Here is a 16,255-nt window from a genome sequence, read left to right as displayed (position 1 = left end):
TGGCTGTACCGAGCGGAGCTAAACCTATTGAAATACAAGGTAGGTGTTTCTAATAAAGTGGCCAGAGAAAATGGGCAAATAAAATATATTTATAAAGTACTTTTTAAACACAAAATCACCCCAGAGTGCCTTACAGAATCAGAAGGGAGGTAAGAATAAAATACGTGACCGAAAAAGACAAACAAAGACGGACAGAAATAAACTGAGAATTTAAACTGAGATTAAACAGGTTTAAAACGAGGGAACGACTTGTAAATCATGGGAGTATCATTAGGAAAATAGACAGAGACTGCAGATTGGATTAATACTGACATTATTTTGGAAATATTACGCTTTATTTTCAGACTCTAATTTAATTTTAATTGTGTCTCTGGTTTTGGCGCGTGTTATTTACAGTGAGGGGCGGAACCTTTGTTTCCGTGGCTTCAGTTTCCGCTCGGAGCGCGTTGTGTGTAAACCTTCTGAACCGTTTTGAGTTTAATTCTCTAAATGTAGTCTGTTTTAAAGTGGTTTTTGCTCTAGATTCGGGACTAAACGAAGTGTGTGTGTGAACGGGAGTGTGTGAACCCGGCTTTAATCTGGATATTAAACGCTGCTCGTGACTTTTATTTATTATCGGTTATATTTCTACTTCTCTACTTGTTTCTCTGTTGTTATTGTGAAGGAGTGTGATTATATTCCGGTGCGTTTTTCTCTTATTTAACACCATTAAAGCCCGGTTAATTGTTATAATGGGAACTCTAATTTCTACAGTTCTGTGGAGGAGGTGTAAACACAGTGATGGCGTTTTGGTTCTAGATTCATTTTCGGGGGGTGTTTCACAAAATAAATAGGCGGATAACCTAAGCCCAAAGTTGAGGACTGTCTCTCAGCTCTGTTCCCATTGGACAGGCTCGACTTTGGGCTGAAGTTGTCTGTATAATCTGATAAATCCTCCTCTGTGGAGTACTCTTCAGAGTCCTTCAGCCTAAAGTCAGTGGAGTTCAGAAGGAAAAGAGCAGGAGGACATTCCTACAGGACAGTCCTCAGCTCTGGGCTTAAGTTATCCAGCTAACCGACAGACCCTGCTGTGTGGAACAGCCCCTGGGGGAGTTAGAGACCCTTGTAGACCCCCTGACAGGTGTGTGTACTGTGTGCTGGACAGGTGGATGATGCCGGACCCGTGTCCTGAGTGCGGCTCTGGGAACGTGGTGGAGGATGATCTGTATTCTCAGAAGCAGTGGGTCTGCGAGGACTGTGGGTCTCTGGTCTCTGAAGGAGTTTACACCACCACCCTCAGTGAAGAGCAGCACAGCAGGAGTAATCACACTCAGCATCTCCACACAGACTCTATTCAACATTAAAGCACTGTTAATCTCACTAATCGGTCTCCCCTTTCTGTGTTTACAGCTGTCCCCTATTACGCCACCACAGAGGTGACCAAGAAACCCTGCCCCAACCTCATTAAAGGTAATGTACTCTCATAGTCAATGATCTGGAGGTATGTGTCTCTGTGAGCTTCTGATGGTGTGTCCCTACTGGACTCCACTGGTCTGTTCCACTCCTCCACCAGGTGAATCAGGTCCTGGTTCTGGAAGCGGGTTCTTGTTTAGTGGCTGTTCTCTCGTGGTTCAGAGCGAGTCGAGTAGGGACTAAACCGTGGCGTGTAAACCTTGCAGAGCGCTGATTGTCCAGAGAGAGTCGTCACTCTATGCCACGCAACGCAGACGACCAGCACCAACTCTCAATTGGTTCCCCTTAGAGACGACACCCGATAAATTTTGGGGGGGAGCTGTGGGAAACCAACCAGGGACCAATCAGAGAGTAGAGTCCAGTAGAGTCTGTACCATGCAGTAGAAAAGCGCCATAAGATTCATGCAAAAACCAACGGTGTGCTAATGGCTCCCCCTTGTGGAGAAATTATATTATTGCTCAGGGAATTGATATATAAATTTTTATATATAACATCTCTCTTCCCTCTGCCTTCTGTCTTTCTTTTTTCCACTTTTTTCACTCTCCTCTGTTTGTGCTTTGTCTCCTCTGCACCCCCCACTCTGTCTCTGTCTCTCTCTCTCTCTCTCTCTCTGCCTTTCTCTGCAGGTCTGGGTCGAGTGAGGGCTCTGAGCCGTATCCTGCGGTTGTCTGCAGATCTGGAGTCTGCAGCTGTGTGTCTGTTTGAGCGAGCGTACGTTCATCCCTCGTTCCTCCACGTGCGTCTGGTGAAGAAGGAGGTCCTGGCTGGATGCTGTGTGCTCTCCACCTGCCGACAGAGCGGATGGCCCATCACCATGGCGACAGTCTGCAGCCTGCTGGAGGCTGACCCCGCCCTCATGGGCGTGGTCTATCAGGATCTGATCAAAGCCCTGGGAATCGAATCCACAACCACAAGCCTCATAGACCTGTTAGAGAGCTACTGCTGCGGGTGATTAATCCCTCAGATTATTAGATTATTAACCCTTTGATTATTAGATTAGTAACCCTCAAATTATTAGATTATTAACCCTCAGATTATTAGATTATTAGCCCTCAAATTATTAGATTATTAACCCTCAGATTATTAGATTAGCCCTCAGATTATTAGATTATTAACCCTTTGATTATTAGATTTTTAACCCTCAGATTATTAGATTATTAGCCCTCAGATTATTTGATTATTAACCCTCAGATTATTAGATTATTAGCCCTCAGATTATTAGATGTGTAATCCATTAGATTATTTATTCATAGATCTTTACATATTATCCTTTCGATTATTAACCCTTAGATTATAACTTGATATTTTTATTAATTGACCCATTAGACCGCTGCTTCTGTGGGTGATTTTTAAATGATTAACCCTTAGATTATTGAACCTTAGATTATTACATATTCTGTACCTAGATTTTTCTATTATTAGCCCTTAGAGAGTTAGATTATTAACCCTTAGATTATTAGATATTTAGAGCATTACTGACCTGTTCGTCAGCTGCTGCAGTGGATGATTAAAGTGTGTGTGGTGCGAGTTAATCCTGTGTGACTCGGGGTTTGTTTTGTTGGGTCAGGTTTAAACTGTCCCCTGGGGAAGTGGCGGATGTTTTTGTGGAACCCCGTTCTCGGCTGGTGGAACGCAGTTCTGTGCTGGTGGAGTTAGCGTCTGATACGTGGATAGTGACGGGACGCCACCCTCAGCCCATCCTCATGGCCTGTGTTTACATGGCCTGGCAGTCTCTGAAACCCACGGTGAGTTTAATAACGGAGTGTGTGTCGGGTGTGTGCTCTCCTCCGGAGCGTTGAGCTGGTCAGTGTTGGAGTTTGGAGGAAGCACAGGTCCCAGTCCTCCACTACCCTCCCGAGGCTGGGGCACTGTGTGGGCTCAGGGGGAGACTGGAGACCAGTCGTCTTTAACAGTTCAGTGACATTTGGGAAGAAACAGAAAATCTAAGGCAGGGTCTAGTTACACTAAATAAATAAAGCATATAAGATGTGTGTGTGTGGGGGGGGCCGGATGTCCCTATGAGGAGTTGGGGTGTGGCCGGATGTCCCTATGAGGAGTTGGGGGTGTGGCCATATTTCTCTGTGACGAATGAATGTAGTGTTTGAAAAATCTACAGATGAAATTTAGTCTTAAATCTATTTTAATTTATGGATTCTTTTATTGGTCTGTGCTGACTACAGAATGTGTGTGTGTGTGTGATCCTCAGGTCCGTATGAAGGTGAACCTGAATAAGTTCTGTAAGATCTCGGGGCTCAGTAAAGAGGAGTGCGCTGTGAGGAAGGACACCGTTCAGAAGCGGATCTCAGAGCTGAAGGAGGTCCTGTGTAAACTGGGAAATGAGCTGCCGTGGCTGAGAGGGGGCACTGTGGAGCACGGCACTGTGGCTCGGCAGGTGGATGACATCCTCAAACACAGACGGGTAAAATCAGATCAGTGTTAATCTTATTGGGTTTTTTGCTGTTGTAAATACACTGTGTCCGAAAGTTTGTGGACATCCGCTGGTCCATTTCTCCAGGCGTTAATCAGGAGTTGGTTCCTCTCCAGCGACGTTCTCTGATTTTCTGGAAAGACTTTATAACTGATGTTAGAACTTTGCTGTGAGAATTTCGCTGCCATACAGCTACATACACAGTTAGTTTACTAGTGACATGATTAGTTCTGGATCACAAACTGATCCCCAGAGGAATGGATGGAGCTCCATCACTCCACAGAGAAAAGATATGGTCCTTTCCCACCCCCTGCCCCTCCCCCTTACCCCTGCCCCTCCATGTCCCCTAGGGCTGGGGGTCTCAGCTCTTGTTGGGAGACAGAACTGTGAGAGCGACATGGCTCTTCAAACTGAGTTGTTTCAGAGTCACGCTCCAAGCGGAGGGTTCTGACGCCTTGTAAATCAGCAGCGAGACTCAGTGCAGCGCCCAAAGTAACCCACAGGTGTCAGTGTTTCCTCCTTTAAACTCTATGAGCCCAAGTGTATTCTCTGAGTTTAATGTAGTTTCAGTGGATTATGGCCTTTACTTCAGAACGAGCAGAAAACACCACGAGGAGCAGCTGATGTCTCGGGAGTTAGCTGTAAATGTTCAGTTCCACCTTAAATACTAAGTAACATTTAAGGTGGAACTGTGGTGTGAACAGAACTCTGCAGAATGAGAATCTGAGCTGAGCTCCATGTCACAGAAGAGTGAGGAGAGGGGGGTAATCTCTGATTGTGGAACTCTTCTGAAGGAGAATGAGGCTCTAAATGTAACTAAAGTCCAGCAGCTCCTCTGATATCACTGTGGTCTTTACTTCCCTCAGGACCTCGGTTTAACGTCTCAGTGAAGGACGGCGCTGTTTATTCAGTAAAGTAAATAAATGAAATTTATGATGTAACATTTTGATTGAATTGACCACCTTTTTCAGGCTCTGCATTTGAAAGCCATGAGACGGTACGAGGAGGAACTGCAGAAGGATCTCGTTAAGGATTCAGACACTAATAACGCTGTCTCAGCCTCGTCTCAGACCCTGACGTCCAGCGAGCAGGAGAAGAGTCCCTCGGAGACGTGTCCCGCCTCTGAGTTAAACTGCCAGGATGAATCTCCAGGGGAAGCGGCGCCTCCTGGTGGAGAGGTTCACTGGAGTAAACAGTACTTGTTCCTGCCCCCCTGCGTCCGAGCCGAAAAACGCCCGCGAGAGAACCCCCCCGAGACGAGCGTCACCGGAGACGAGGAGATCTCAGACTCGGAGATCGAGACGTACCTCCGCTCTCCGGACGAGATCACGGCTTATTTACAAACCAACAAGAGGTTAAAGGAGGGTCAGGACTCATGAACTTCTTCGAGGTGTTTCCGCCCCCTGGTGGGGGACCCTCTCTGTGGAGAATAGACTGGTTTATAGTTTGTTTACAGTTTGTTTATCTGCTCTTTATTATTCAGTTTGTGTTTGTGTTACACACTGAGTTCTTCCTTATTTTAATTTTAAAATGTAAATAAAACACAGCACACCATTACATTACACCAAATAAACAGTTCAACAACATGGGACTCCTGGTGTTCTGAAAGTGTGTGTGTGTGTGTGTGTGTGAAAGAGAGAGAGAGAGTGTGTGTATGTGTGAGAGAGAGAGTGTATGTGAGTGTGTGTATGTGAGAGAGAATGTGTGTGTGAGAGAGAGAGAGAGAGAGAGAGTGTGTGTGTGTGTGAGAAAGATTGTGTGGGAGAGTGAGTGTGTGTGTGTGAGAGAGAGAGAGAGAATGTGTGTGAGAGAGTGAGTGTGTGTGTGTGAGAGAGAGAGACTGTGTGTGTGAGTGTGAGTGTATGTGAGAGAGAGTGAGTGAGTGTGTGTGTGTGTGAGAGATCCTCAGGTCCGTATAAAGATGAACATTAATAACAGAGAGCCCTTCAGTTGTTGTTTGTATTTTTATTTACATGGCTCAGGGTCTGGGGTCTAATGCTATGCTCTTTGTGCACCCCCCCCTCCACCGGTGCAGATTAGATCGGACCGCTCGGTCTGACCCGCTTCTTCTGAGGGCTTCTCTCACGCTGGTGATTGGCCGATGCTGTCTCTGGAGCAGATGTGAGGCTGGTGTTTATCGTGAAGATAAAGAGTGGTGTGTCCTGCTGCTGTCTGTGGTCAGTTGGCGGTAGATTAAACCTCCCGCGGCTCAGGGGCGGTCACTTCAACAACATCGTGTCCTGAGAGAAGAGAACTGTCGTTCATTTCAAAATCAAAACATTAAAAATGATATGAAACATTTACCTGATATCGGTTCATAACTTAAATCTCTTTTAAAGGAACAGCAGGGAAGGTGTGTATTTGCCCCGGGGTCTCCCCCTGGTGTAATGTTGGGGTGGGGGTGAGAGGGGGGGTGTCCTACTTTCTTGCAGAAGTTACGTAATGCAGTCTCTGAGGTGCTGACAGGGGCTCTGCTCTCTCCCAGTTACAGCACTGTGGAGCATCACTGCACTACAGTGGTTTCCAGGCGAAGGACACACTTCTCGGTGAGTGAGGGGTTAAATGTAAAATGTTTCTGAGCACAGTGTAAAAGCCCTGTTTTTTTAAAAATAATTTCTTTATTGAGTGTCCACACACTACATATTACTTCATTACTGCTCCAGGGTTCAAACCCCAGCTCGGGTCACTGTCTGAGGAGTGTGTGTGTGTGTGTTTCTGTGAAAGTGGTGCGTCCCCTATTCTCACGCTGTTCTGCTGTATATGGGTGGCACAGTGTGTGGTCTGAGTTCCGTTATCTAGAACATGCTGCAGTGGAGGAAGTGATTCTGGGCTCTCACCACGTACCGAACCAATACAACGACAGCCTCAGCTCTGCTCTGTGATGGAGATCAGAATAAAGATAAACACGTTTAAATCTCTTCAGATAAAAACATTCTGCGCTTAAAATATCAGTCACTTTCAGTTCATTGTTGGAGAATAATGACATGACATTTTTACAGCACACGCAGACGTCTTTAAATTAACTCATTCATCCCCCCTCTCTCCGCACATACTCTAAAGTATATTATCACTGTCCAATAAAACCATGTGTCTCCAAAACAGGAACTTTACAGGAGAAGGGTATAAAGAAAACAGGGCTCAGCGCGACAGAAACTGAATTATGTAACTGAGAGGAGGGCAGGAAACCACCGCCACCTTGAATTACAGTGAGGGGAACCCCATCTGTAAACATTATCTTTAACATCAACCAACAGGGGGAGGGACTAAAATACCATCACTGTCCAATTAAAACCCTGTATCTATGGGGGTGTGGGGGTGTGAGAGAGAGAGAGAGAGGGAGAGTGTGTGTGAGTGAGTGTGAGAGAGTGAGAGAGAGAGAGAGTGAGGGAGAGAAAGTGGGGGAGTGAGTGAGTGAGTGAGTGAGTGAGTGATTTTATGACAGCAAAGTAAATGTGAATTACACTCAGCAGCAGGTAGAGGGAGCTCAGGTGACAAAAAAATCCATGTCTTACAACAGCATTTAAAGGAACAGAATGTATGTTGCACAGTGTTAAATGACTACATTTACGTATGGCACAGTAACGAAAGTAGAAGGTTCCCCTGCTGTGTGTGAGCCGCAGGGTGATACTCACTCTCCCTCGGTTTAAAGCACGGTCGGACTGAGCTGATGCGCTGATCGTGTGGTTCTGAGTTCTGATTCTCTGTAGAAGAGTCTGGGTCTGGGTCTGTTCTGTTCTGTCGACTGTGACGAGAGAGACAAGGACAGTGGTTCTGCAGGAGTTTACAGAGCCGGACCAGGACAGAGCTGGGGGCGAGGCCCCGACAGATTCTGGGTTTGAGGAGCAGGGCCTGGAAGGCGGCGCGGTACTCAGCGCTGTGGAAGTAGATGAAGGGGTTGAGGGTGGAGTTGAAGTATCCGAGCCAGTTCAGCCAAAAAAGAACAGTGTCCCAGTAACACATCGTCTTAGTCTGGAACGCCATAAAGATGTTCATCACGAAGAAGGGCAGCCAGCACACAGTAAACCCCCCCATGATCAGACCCAGTGTCTTCAGAACACGATGCTGGCGCATGATCATCTTCATCGAACGCTGGAACAGTCTTCGGCCCACATCTAACTCTACATGGGTCAGAACACAACAACAATAAAATATAAATTTCATAATAACAACAGTATCTGGATTGGGGCCCTACCCAAAACCTTAGTTCCTTGTTTACTCCTAGTTACAGCCGTTTACTCCTATATACAGTTACAGCACCGAAACACTGACACACACCAGTTACAGCCGTTTACTCCTATATACAGTTACAGCACTGAAATACTGACACACACCAGTTACAGCCGTTTACTCCTATATACAGTTACAGCACTGAAATACTGACACACACCAGTTACAGCACCGAAATACTGACACACACCAGTTACAGCCGTTTACTCCTATATATAGTTACAGCACCGAAATACTGAAACACACCAGCTACAGCTGTTTACTCCTACATACAGTTACAGCACCGAAACACTGACACACACCAGTTACAGCCGTTTACTCCTACATACAGTTACAGCACCGAAATACTGACACACACCAGCTACAGCTGTTTACTCCTACATACAGTTACAGCACCGAAATACTGACACACACCAGCTACAGCTGTTTACTCCTACATACAGTTACAGCACCGAAATACTGACACACACCAGTTACAGCCGTTTACTCCTATATATAGTTACAGCACCGAAATACTGAAACACACCAGCTACAGCTGTTTACTCCTACATACAGTTACAGCACCGAAACACTGACACACACCAGTTACAGCCGTTTACTCCTACATACAGTTACAGCACCGAAATACTGAAACACACCAGCTACAGCTGTTTACTCCTACATACAGTTACAGCACCGAAATACTGACACACACCAGCTACAGCCGTTTACTCCTACATACAGTTACAGCACCGAAATACTGACACACACCAGCTACAGCCGTTTACTCCTACATATGAAAATGTGTTACCAGCATTAACTTTGACAACCCTAATAATATGTATCTGTATGACTGTATCACATACAGTGCTGATATGCATTGTACTGTATGTTTGTGATGTGAAGACGCTAATACCAGTGCTTCCTTCTTGTTCCTCATGGATCTGTGAGTCATCTCTGGACGTGAAGCGGACTTTGCCCTGTTTGATCGTCTTGACCTGGCGAGAGGCGATAATGAACACCTGTCCATAAACGAACAGCATGACCAGCAGGGGGAGGTAGAAGGAGATCAGTGAGGAGGCGATAGCATATGTCTTGTTTGGGTTAAAGTCACAGCCCCGTGTTTCTTCAGAGCCATTGATGGAACTGTTACCATGAGCTCGATAGAAGTCTCCAAAGATTGGGACGAAGGAGATGAGAGTTGAAACTATCCACACCACTCCAGCAATGAACCGGGCTCTCCGCTTATCCAGGAGAGCCTTGTACCTGCAGAGAAAAAGGCTACAGGTGAGACACCATGACTAGCTACATACCACAGAGAAAATTCATGGAAATTCAGTCAGTAATTTCCCGATCTGTAATCCTTTAATTTAAATGTGAGGGGGCGCCACAGTGCATCAGTTGAACCAGATCATCAACATGGAACCACACCCAGACTCCTCTCCATCATTACATGAGGTGACACGGTGGATTGGTGGGTCCATGTTCTCCCTGTGTTTGTGTGGGTTTCCTATCACAATCTAAGGTTAATAGGATTCTCTAATAACTGTCCTGGTGTGTGAGTGAATGAGTGAATGTGTGTGTGCCCAGATATGACTGGTGATGAGACTGGTGCTCTCTCCTGGGTGAAACCCGGTGCCCAATGCAGTCCTCCAAGTGGACGGTCGTTCCTGGTTGAGAGAATGCTGTGTGCGTTTAGCTGCCACTTCTCAGCAGTTTGTTTGTATGTGTGTGTGTGTGTGTGTGTGTGTGTGTGTATTGAGTGTTCAATGGAATGGCGTTCTGTGCAGCGCTTATAGTAAAGTATCCTTTGGTGTCTAGAAAGGTGCTATATAAGTGTAAATATAGATACAAATAAAATAAAAAAATAAAATAATTTACACACCATTAGGAACCACTCCCCTCCCCTCACCTTCTCACCCCACCACCGCCTCAACCCCTCCTTTTCCTTCAGTGTCTCTGTCTTTGCTCGTCAAGGGGGCTCCGGCCTCAGTTTTCACCAGCAGAAGCCGTTCAGAGCACCAGGCCAATTCTGTCTTCAGGTGTGGCTCGCACTTCTCAAAACGCTGGACGCCCATCCTGAGGCTACTGTCCAATTCCATCTGGGCTTGAGCCCAGCAGAAGTGCAGTGACCAGTGAAACCCTAAAACCCAGACCCCACAACTGTGCATCAATGACATCAAGCTGTGCCACAGCACCTCCCTCTGATCTATCACCACACTTAAGTCCACGCTGACACAAGGTCAGTTTTTCACCAGTCTTTCTGTGTGTTACTTTCTGTGTGTTTCACCCTCTTCCCCAGTACAGTGTTGGTCGTGTGTTACCTCAGTGGCCTGGTGATGGCGACGTAGCGGTCCAGGGCGATGGTGCAGAGGGTCTGCGTGCTGGCCGTCACACCCAGGACATCCAGCGAGAGCCAGAGGTCACAGACCATTTTTCCAAGTGGCCAGGTCTTGGTCAGCAGACCCACCAAGCTCAGCGGCTGGATCACAGCTCCCACCACCAGGTCGGCCAGCGCCAGGGACGCGAAAAACACACCCGTACTGCCCCGGAGCTGCGGCGTCCGAAACACTAGCAGCATCACCAGCACGTTCCCCAGCACAGTCACCACCATCATGGGAACCAGGATCAGAGACAGATACGGTGAGTGTTTGTGGTCTGAAACCCCACACATGTTCATCTACTGAAACACAGAAGACACAGGACCACGCTGTGCTCAGTAGAAGAGGCAGTGCTGACATCTTAAATTCATTAAATATCCTGTGTTAAACATCTCATTCCCACACTTTGTTAAGTCATACTTATGGCCTTATTAAAATGTTCAGACACATTATTAATTATTTCCCAAACCCAGTTAATGACACTCTTTATTCATTTGTTGCCACACGTTATTAATGAAGTCATATGAGGGAATGTCCCCAGCAGGCCTCTGTAGAAAAGAGAATCACTGAATAAAGTGCAGGGAAAGCAACTGATGAATGGAAAAGAAAGGAAAGGAAGCAGTGCTCTACTTTTCCATGTACTGTGATAAATACAAACCGGATTCCAAAAGAGTTGGGACACTACACAAACTGTGAATAAAAACTGAATGCAATGATGAGGAGGTGCCAACATCTAATATTTTATTCGGAATAAAACACAAATCACAGATCAAAAGTTTAAATTGAGAGAATGTATCATTTTAAGAGAAAAATATGTTGTTTCAAAATTTCATGGCGTCAACAAATCTCAAAAAAGTTGGGACAAGACCATTTTTTACCACTGTGTGGCATCCCCCCTTCTTCTTACAACACTCAACAGACGTCTGGGGACAGAGGAGACCAGTTTCTCAAGTTTAGAAATAGGAATGCTCTCCCATTCATGTCTAATACAGGCCTCTAACTGTTCAATCGTCTTGGGCCTTCTTTGTCACACCTTCCTCTTTATGATGCTCCAAATGTTCTCTATAGGTGAAAGATCTGGACTGCAGGCTGCCATTTCAGTCCCCGGATCCTTCTCCTACGTAGCCATGATGTTGTGATTGCTGCAGAATGTGGTCTGGCATTATCTTGTTGAAAAATGCAGGGTCTTCCCTGAAAGAGATGATGTCTAGATGGGAGCATATGTTGTTCTAGAACCTGAACATAGTTCTCTGCATTAATGGTGCCTTTCCAGACATGCAAGCTGCCCATGCCACAAGCACTCATGCAACCCCATACCATCAGTGATGCAGGCTTCTGAACGCAGCGTCGATAACAACTTGGGTTATCCTTGTCCTCTCTGGTCCGAATGACATGGCGTCCCAGTGTTCCATATAGAACTTCAAATCGTGACTCATCTGACCACAGAACAGTCTTCCATTTTGCCACACTCCATTTTAAAAGACCCCTGGCCCAGTGCAAACGTCTGAGCTTGTGGAGCTTGCTTAGAAATGGCTTCCTCTTTGCACTGTAGAGTTTCAGCTGGCGACGGCGGATGGCACGGTGGATTGTGTTCACTGACAATGCTTTCTGGAAGTGTTCCTGAGCTCATTCTGTTATTTCCTTGACAGTGGCGTTCCTGTTTGAGGTGCAGTGACGTTTAAGGGCCCGGAGATCACGAGCATCCAGTAGAGTTTTACGGCCTTGACCCTTACACAATTTGTTTAGTGTCCCAACTTTTTTGGAATCCGGTTTGTATTAAAACTTACTTTAACTCTGGTAATTATTACTGAATCCATTTTTAACTCATTATTAGGACGACAGTGTGTTCAGTGGAAGTGACACTGGTGACATCAGACAGGGGTTCTATTCCCTGCTCGGGCCACAGACAACAGGAGATAAGACGTTAATTCCTGAAGGGAAATATCCCCACAATAACACCGTAGGTTCAGGGTCAGGGTCAGGGCTGAGCGGCCCATCGACTTCTCCATCCTTTGAGGTGGGTTTATCACATATTTGGGATACATTTGCATTGGGCCAATGTTCTACTTTAAGCTTAGAATAAAACTAACGTTTGAATTTGCACAGAGTCAGTAACACAAAGAATTTAGCTTTGAGCTGAGAGCATCTGTAGACACCCCACAATCAGAGCTTAGACTTCATTAAAATAATTATCAGCACAAAATACAGCAGAGTTATCACTTAATTATCACTTAATTATCACTGAATTATCACAGAGCTGATGGTGGGCTACAGAGGCATCGTGTAACTCCTCGTGTCATGTGCAGGAATAAAGGTTTACCTCTAACAGGTTTAATCTGAATGGAGGGCTGGACGATACGGCCACAGTTTATATCACAATATATTTTATTGATGAAAAATGGATATGGATATGAAAAATAAAAAAAGCCACAGAAAAACAGCAAGAACTGAAGGAAAAATATGACCTCAGCCTCAGACAACAACCTCTTAGCTTTGTCAATATTAATATCTTTAAACTAACTATAAATGGAGTGCTGAACTGACGACAGCGCCCTCTAATGACCGTCAGTCACAGACGCTGTAAATAACGAGTACTGAAATACTGACACTGTGTTTAAAATCATATCATTATTGAAACATTTAGTATTGTGATATTTATTGATATTGAACTATTGTCCAGCTCTAATCCGAATGCAATATTATAATTTATTCTCAAACCAGACTTTTTTAACCCTTAAACATAGTCACAGGTTGAATATTATGCACACTGTAGCTGATGTGGTGTGTGCGCTTCATCTCTCGAATGTTGGTGATGATATCTATCAAAACTCACTGACCTGAATCTGCAGCTCTGCAGCACCAGCTTTCTCAAAACTCCAGGAAAAACAGACTGCAGGTTGTTTTCAGAATTATAAACAGATCTAATCTAGTTCTGCTTCAAATGCAGATGATACAGAATTAGGAATGTGGCCCAAGGTCTTTATCCTTCCCTGAGAGGGGAATCAAACCCTGCTCTGCACTGGCCTTATGCTCTACACCAAACCTGCTGAAATCTGAAGACCAGGTCTGAGCAAACACACACTAAGACGAGAGCTGTGGATGATAGAAAGAGGTAACACCCTCCTGAACTGTTCCTAGACTGCAGCGCTTAGTAGAGACCACATTTAGACTGAAATTTATTTGTGAATAATATATTCCCTCATTTTCTTTTGTTGCTTACAGACAGTCACCCGGAGGAAACCCACGCAGACACAGGGAGAACACACCACACTCCTCACAGTCACCCGGAGGAAACCCACACAGACACAGAGAGAACACACCACACTCCTCACAGACAGTCACCCGGAGGAAACCCACACAGACACAGGGAGAACACACCACACTCCTCACAGACAGTCACCAGGAGGAAACCCACGCAGACACAGAGAGAACACACCACACTCCTCACAGTCACCCGGAGGAAACCCACGCAGACACAGGGAGAACACACCACACTCCTCACAGACAGTCACCCGGAGGAAACCCACGCAGACACAGGGAGAACACACCACACTCCTCACAGTCACCCGGAGGAAACCCACGCAGACACAGAGAGAACACACCACACTCCTCACAGGCAGTCACCCGGAGGAAACCCACGCAGACACAGAGAGAACACACCACACTCCTCACAGACAGTCACCCGGAGGAAACCCACGCAGACACAGGGAGAACACACCACACTCCTCACAGACAGTCACCCGGAGGAAACCCACGCAGACACAGGGAGAACACACCAAACTCCTCACAGACAGTCACCCGGAGGAAACCCACACAGACACAGGGAGAACACACCACACTCCTCACAGACAGTCACCAGGAGGAAACCCACGCAGACACAGAGAGAATACACCACACTCCTCACAGACTGTCACCCGGAGTGGGACTCAAACCCACAACCTCCAGGACCCTGGAGCTGTGACAGAGACACACAATTCATACCCACACATTATTGATGATGTCATATGAAGATATGTCCCCAACAGGCCTCTGTAGAAAAGAGAATAATCCTAAATAAAGTGCCGGGAATGAACTGAAGAGATCCTTTTACTCGAGAGTTTCACAAAGTGTGGGGTGTGTGGGTCCTGGAGGTGGGGTGCAGTGAGCCTGTCTTTGTTAATGCCTGGAACCAAAATGTGCTTTTATTCACAAAGCTTTATTTTGAAAATGCGCCCCTGAGATTAATGCATTTTGGCGATGAGTCAGAAACAGGATCTTTTTTCAGCCTTCGTTAAGGCCCCTGTTCAAATATAAATCTGCTCCAATCATCAGCTTCACCTCCGCTTCACCGTCAGAGTCTGGTTTATAAAGTTAGTGTCGACCAGCTCTGGTCTGAGGTCAGTGACGAGAGCACCACAGAGAACAGACGGATCATTACAGTTCTAAAAGAGGCTTGTATTTAACTGTTAGAGAAACAGAGGAGGATCTGAGAGTTAGTGAATGTTAATATCAGCTGTGTTCAGGTCGTGAGAAAGAGCTCTAAACATGCAGCAAGTTAACGTTAGTCTCTGGCCGTGTCCCAAACCGCACACTGCTGCTCTGAACAGTGTGAATATATACACCACCCTCAGCAGTGTCTCTGTCGTGTAGTGTGTAAAGGTCCAGTGTGTGGTTTGGGACACAGCCTCACTCTCTAATGTTAATGTTAATCAAATGCTGTTCTTTATAAACACAGTATTTTACTGCATTATCTACATAGGAATCAGCTTATAGATAATACTCTGGGTATGGGGTGGGTTTTGACTCAGCAACTATGTCCCTCACCAATATCAGACTCACTCCTACGCCCTGCACCTGCCTTTGCTCATTTTTGCACAGATTGAAAAGATTCTGCACAGTGTTTCTGTGTTTCTAAACAGTGGTGTTAGTGTTGTGTCTGCGGTTATAATGTTAATATTAAGCTGCTGATTTAGAGAGAGAAGTTGATGTTACTTAAATTAGATAATTTTTAACTTGCATGTGTATTTTATTACCATTTTTTGGGGCGATATGGTACAGGACAGGTGCGGAAATTCCCCTTTGTCTGAGGTGGGGAATGATAGAAAATGTTTGAGAACCACTGCTTTACTCTGATTTACTGCAGAAAGAAAAGAGAGAGAGGGAGGGAGGGAAGAGAAATGATAGAAAGGAAAGATACCGCAACAGACTGAATGGAAAAGAAAGGAAACAGTGCTCTATTTACATCTACTGTAATAATAATAAAACCTAACTCTTAAATACTTAAATCATTTTAAATACAGTTTAGCTCATTGTTATTGTACTAGAAAACGCCGGTGACCCCTGGAGAACTCTAATACACATACACTTTATAAGAAATGAACACATTAGCATGGTAACATTAACCCTTAAATGTAAAGAGGCTTACCGATCAGTTGAGTCTCATAGCCTTGCAATATTAGCATAGTAGCATATTAGCACATTGGTGCGTGTATTTACTGAGCTATTCTGACAGCTGTTATAAGTCATACTTTTATTCTTCTTCAGAACCGAGTCATTTTCCCAGGCATACGTGGTGTGTGTGTGCGAGTGTGTTGTGTGTACGAGGTGTTCTTGTTTCATCTTGACATCCTGTGGTTTCCATTTTGACATCCTGTGGTATCGGCGCAAGTTCAGCATTAAGGGTTGAGACCTGACACCACACCAGCAATAAAATAGAAATATATCAAAGCACAAAACAAACAAACACCAGCAAATACATAAATACAACAAAAGCACCAGTAAAGCACAGATGTCACAAAGTCGAAGAAT

General features: G+C 45.4%; 2 protein-coding genes across 6 annotated transcripts; one reads left to right on the top strand and one right to left on the bottom strand.

Annotated features, from left to right (window-relative positions):
* Positions 1 to 422: 422 nt before the first annotated feature.
* Positions 423 to 5,500, top strand: brf2 (BRF2 RNA polymerase III transcription initiation factor subunit). Its single transcript, XM_066651021.1, has 7 exons — positions 423 to 682; positions 1,145 to 1,299; positions 1,390 to 1,449; positions 2,080 to 2,401; positions 3,021 to 3,198; positions 3,660 to 3,872; positions 4,853 to 5,500. Exons 2-7 carry the CDS (start codon positions 1,149 to 1,151, stop codon positions 5,258 to 5,260), a joined length of 1,332 nt encoding a protein of 443 aa, XP_066507118.1. The 5' UTR covers positions 423 to 682; positions 1,145 to 1,148; the 3' UTR covers positions 5,261 to 5,500.
* Positions 5,501 to 5,660: 160 nt separating this feature from the next.
* LOC136675302 (beta-4C adrenergic receptor-like) lies at positions 5,661 to 16,045 on the bottom strand. Of its 5 annotated transcripts, none has more exons than XM_066651803.1 (5): positions 15,873 to 16,045; positions 10,412 to 10,658; positions 9,004 to 9,353; positions 7,514 to 7,999; positions 5,661 to 6,121 (listed from the first exon to the last, which is right to left on the bottom strand). In XM_066651803.1, the coding sequence occupies exons 1-5, from the start codon at positions 15,907 to 15,909 to the stop codon at positions 6,075 to 6,077; spliced, it is 1,167 nt and encodes a 388-aa protein (XP_066507900.1). In that variant the 5' UTR covers positions 15,910 to 16,045; the 3' UTR covers positions 5,661 to 6,074. The 5 variants fall into 5 exon arrangements, with proteins under 5 accessions (XP_066507900.1, XP_066507898.1, XP_066507899.1 ...); XM_066651801.1 differs by lacking the exon at positions 15,873 to 16,045 and adding an exon at positions 15,481 to 15,500 and having other exon boundaries at positions 10,412 to 10,770; XM_066651802.1 differs by lacking the exon at positions 15,873 to 16,045 and adding an exon at positions 13,306 to 13,325 and having other exon boundaries at positions 10,412 to 10,770.
* Between the last annotated feature and the right edge of the window lie 210 nt (positions 16,046 to 16,255).

This window comes from Hoplias malabaricus, chromosome 18 (assembly GCF_029633855.1).
Source record: "Hoplias malabaricus isolate fHopMal1 chromosome 18, fHopMal1.hap1, whole genome shotgun sequence".
Classification (NCBI taxonomy): Eukaryota; Metazoa; Chordata; class Actinopteri; order Characiformes; family Erythrinidae; genus Hoplias; species Hoplias malabaricus.
This window is presented reverse-complemented; position numbering and strand designations above follow the sequence as displayed.

What these genes read in the sequence shown, in the direction of transcription:
- LOC136675302 (XM_066651799.1), bottom strand. Translation starts at nt 10,767, where the DNA reads ATGAACATGTGTGGGGTTTCAGACCACAAACACTCACCGTATCTGTCT. An exon ending in GCCATCACCAGGCCACTGAG is followed by an intron (nt 9,354 to 10,411) that starts GTAACACACGAC and finishes TTTTCTCTGCAG; the next exon opens with GTACAAGGCTCTCCTGGATA. An exon ending in GGAACAAGAAGGAAGCACTG is followed by an intron (nt 8,000 to 9,003) that starts GTATTAGCGTCT and finishes TGACCCATGTAG; the next exon opens with AGTTAGATGTGGGCCGAAGA.
- brf2 (XM_066651021.1), top strand. Translation starts at nt 1,149, where the DNA reads ATGATGCCGGACCCGTGTCCTGAGTGCGGCTCTGGGAACGTGGTGGAG. An exon ending in TGAAGAGCAGCACAGCAGGA is followed by an intron (nt 1,300 to 1,389) that starts GTAATCACACTC and finishes CTGTGTTTACAG; the next exon opens with CTGTCCCCTATTACGCCACC. An exon ending in GGCAGTCTCTGAAACCCACG is followed by an intron (nt 3,199 to 3,659) that starts GTGAGTTTAATA and finishes TGTGATCCTCAG; the next exon opens with GTCCGTATGAAGGTGAACCT.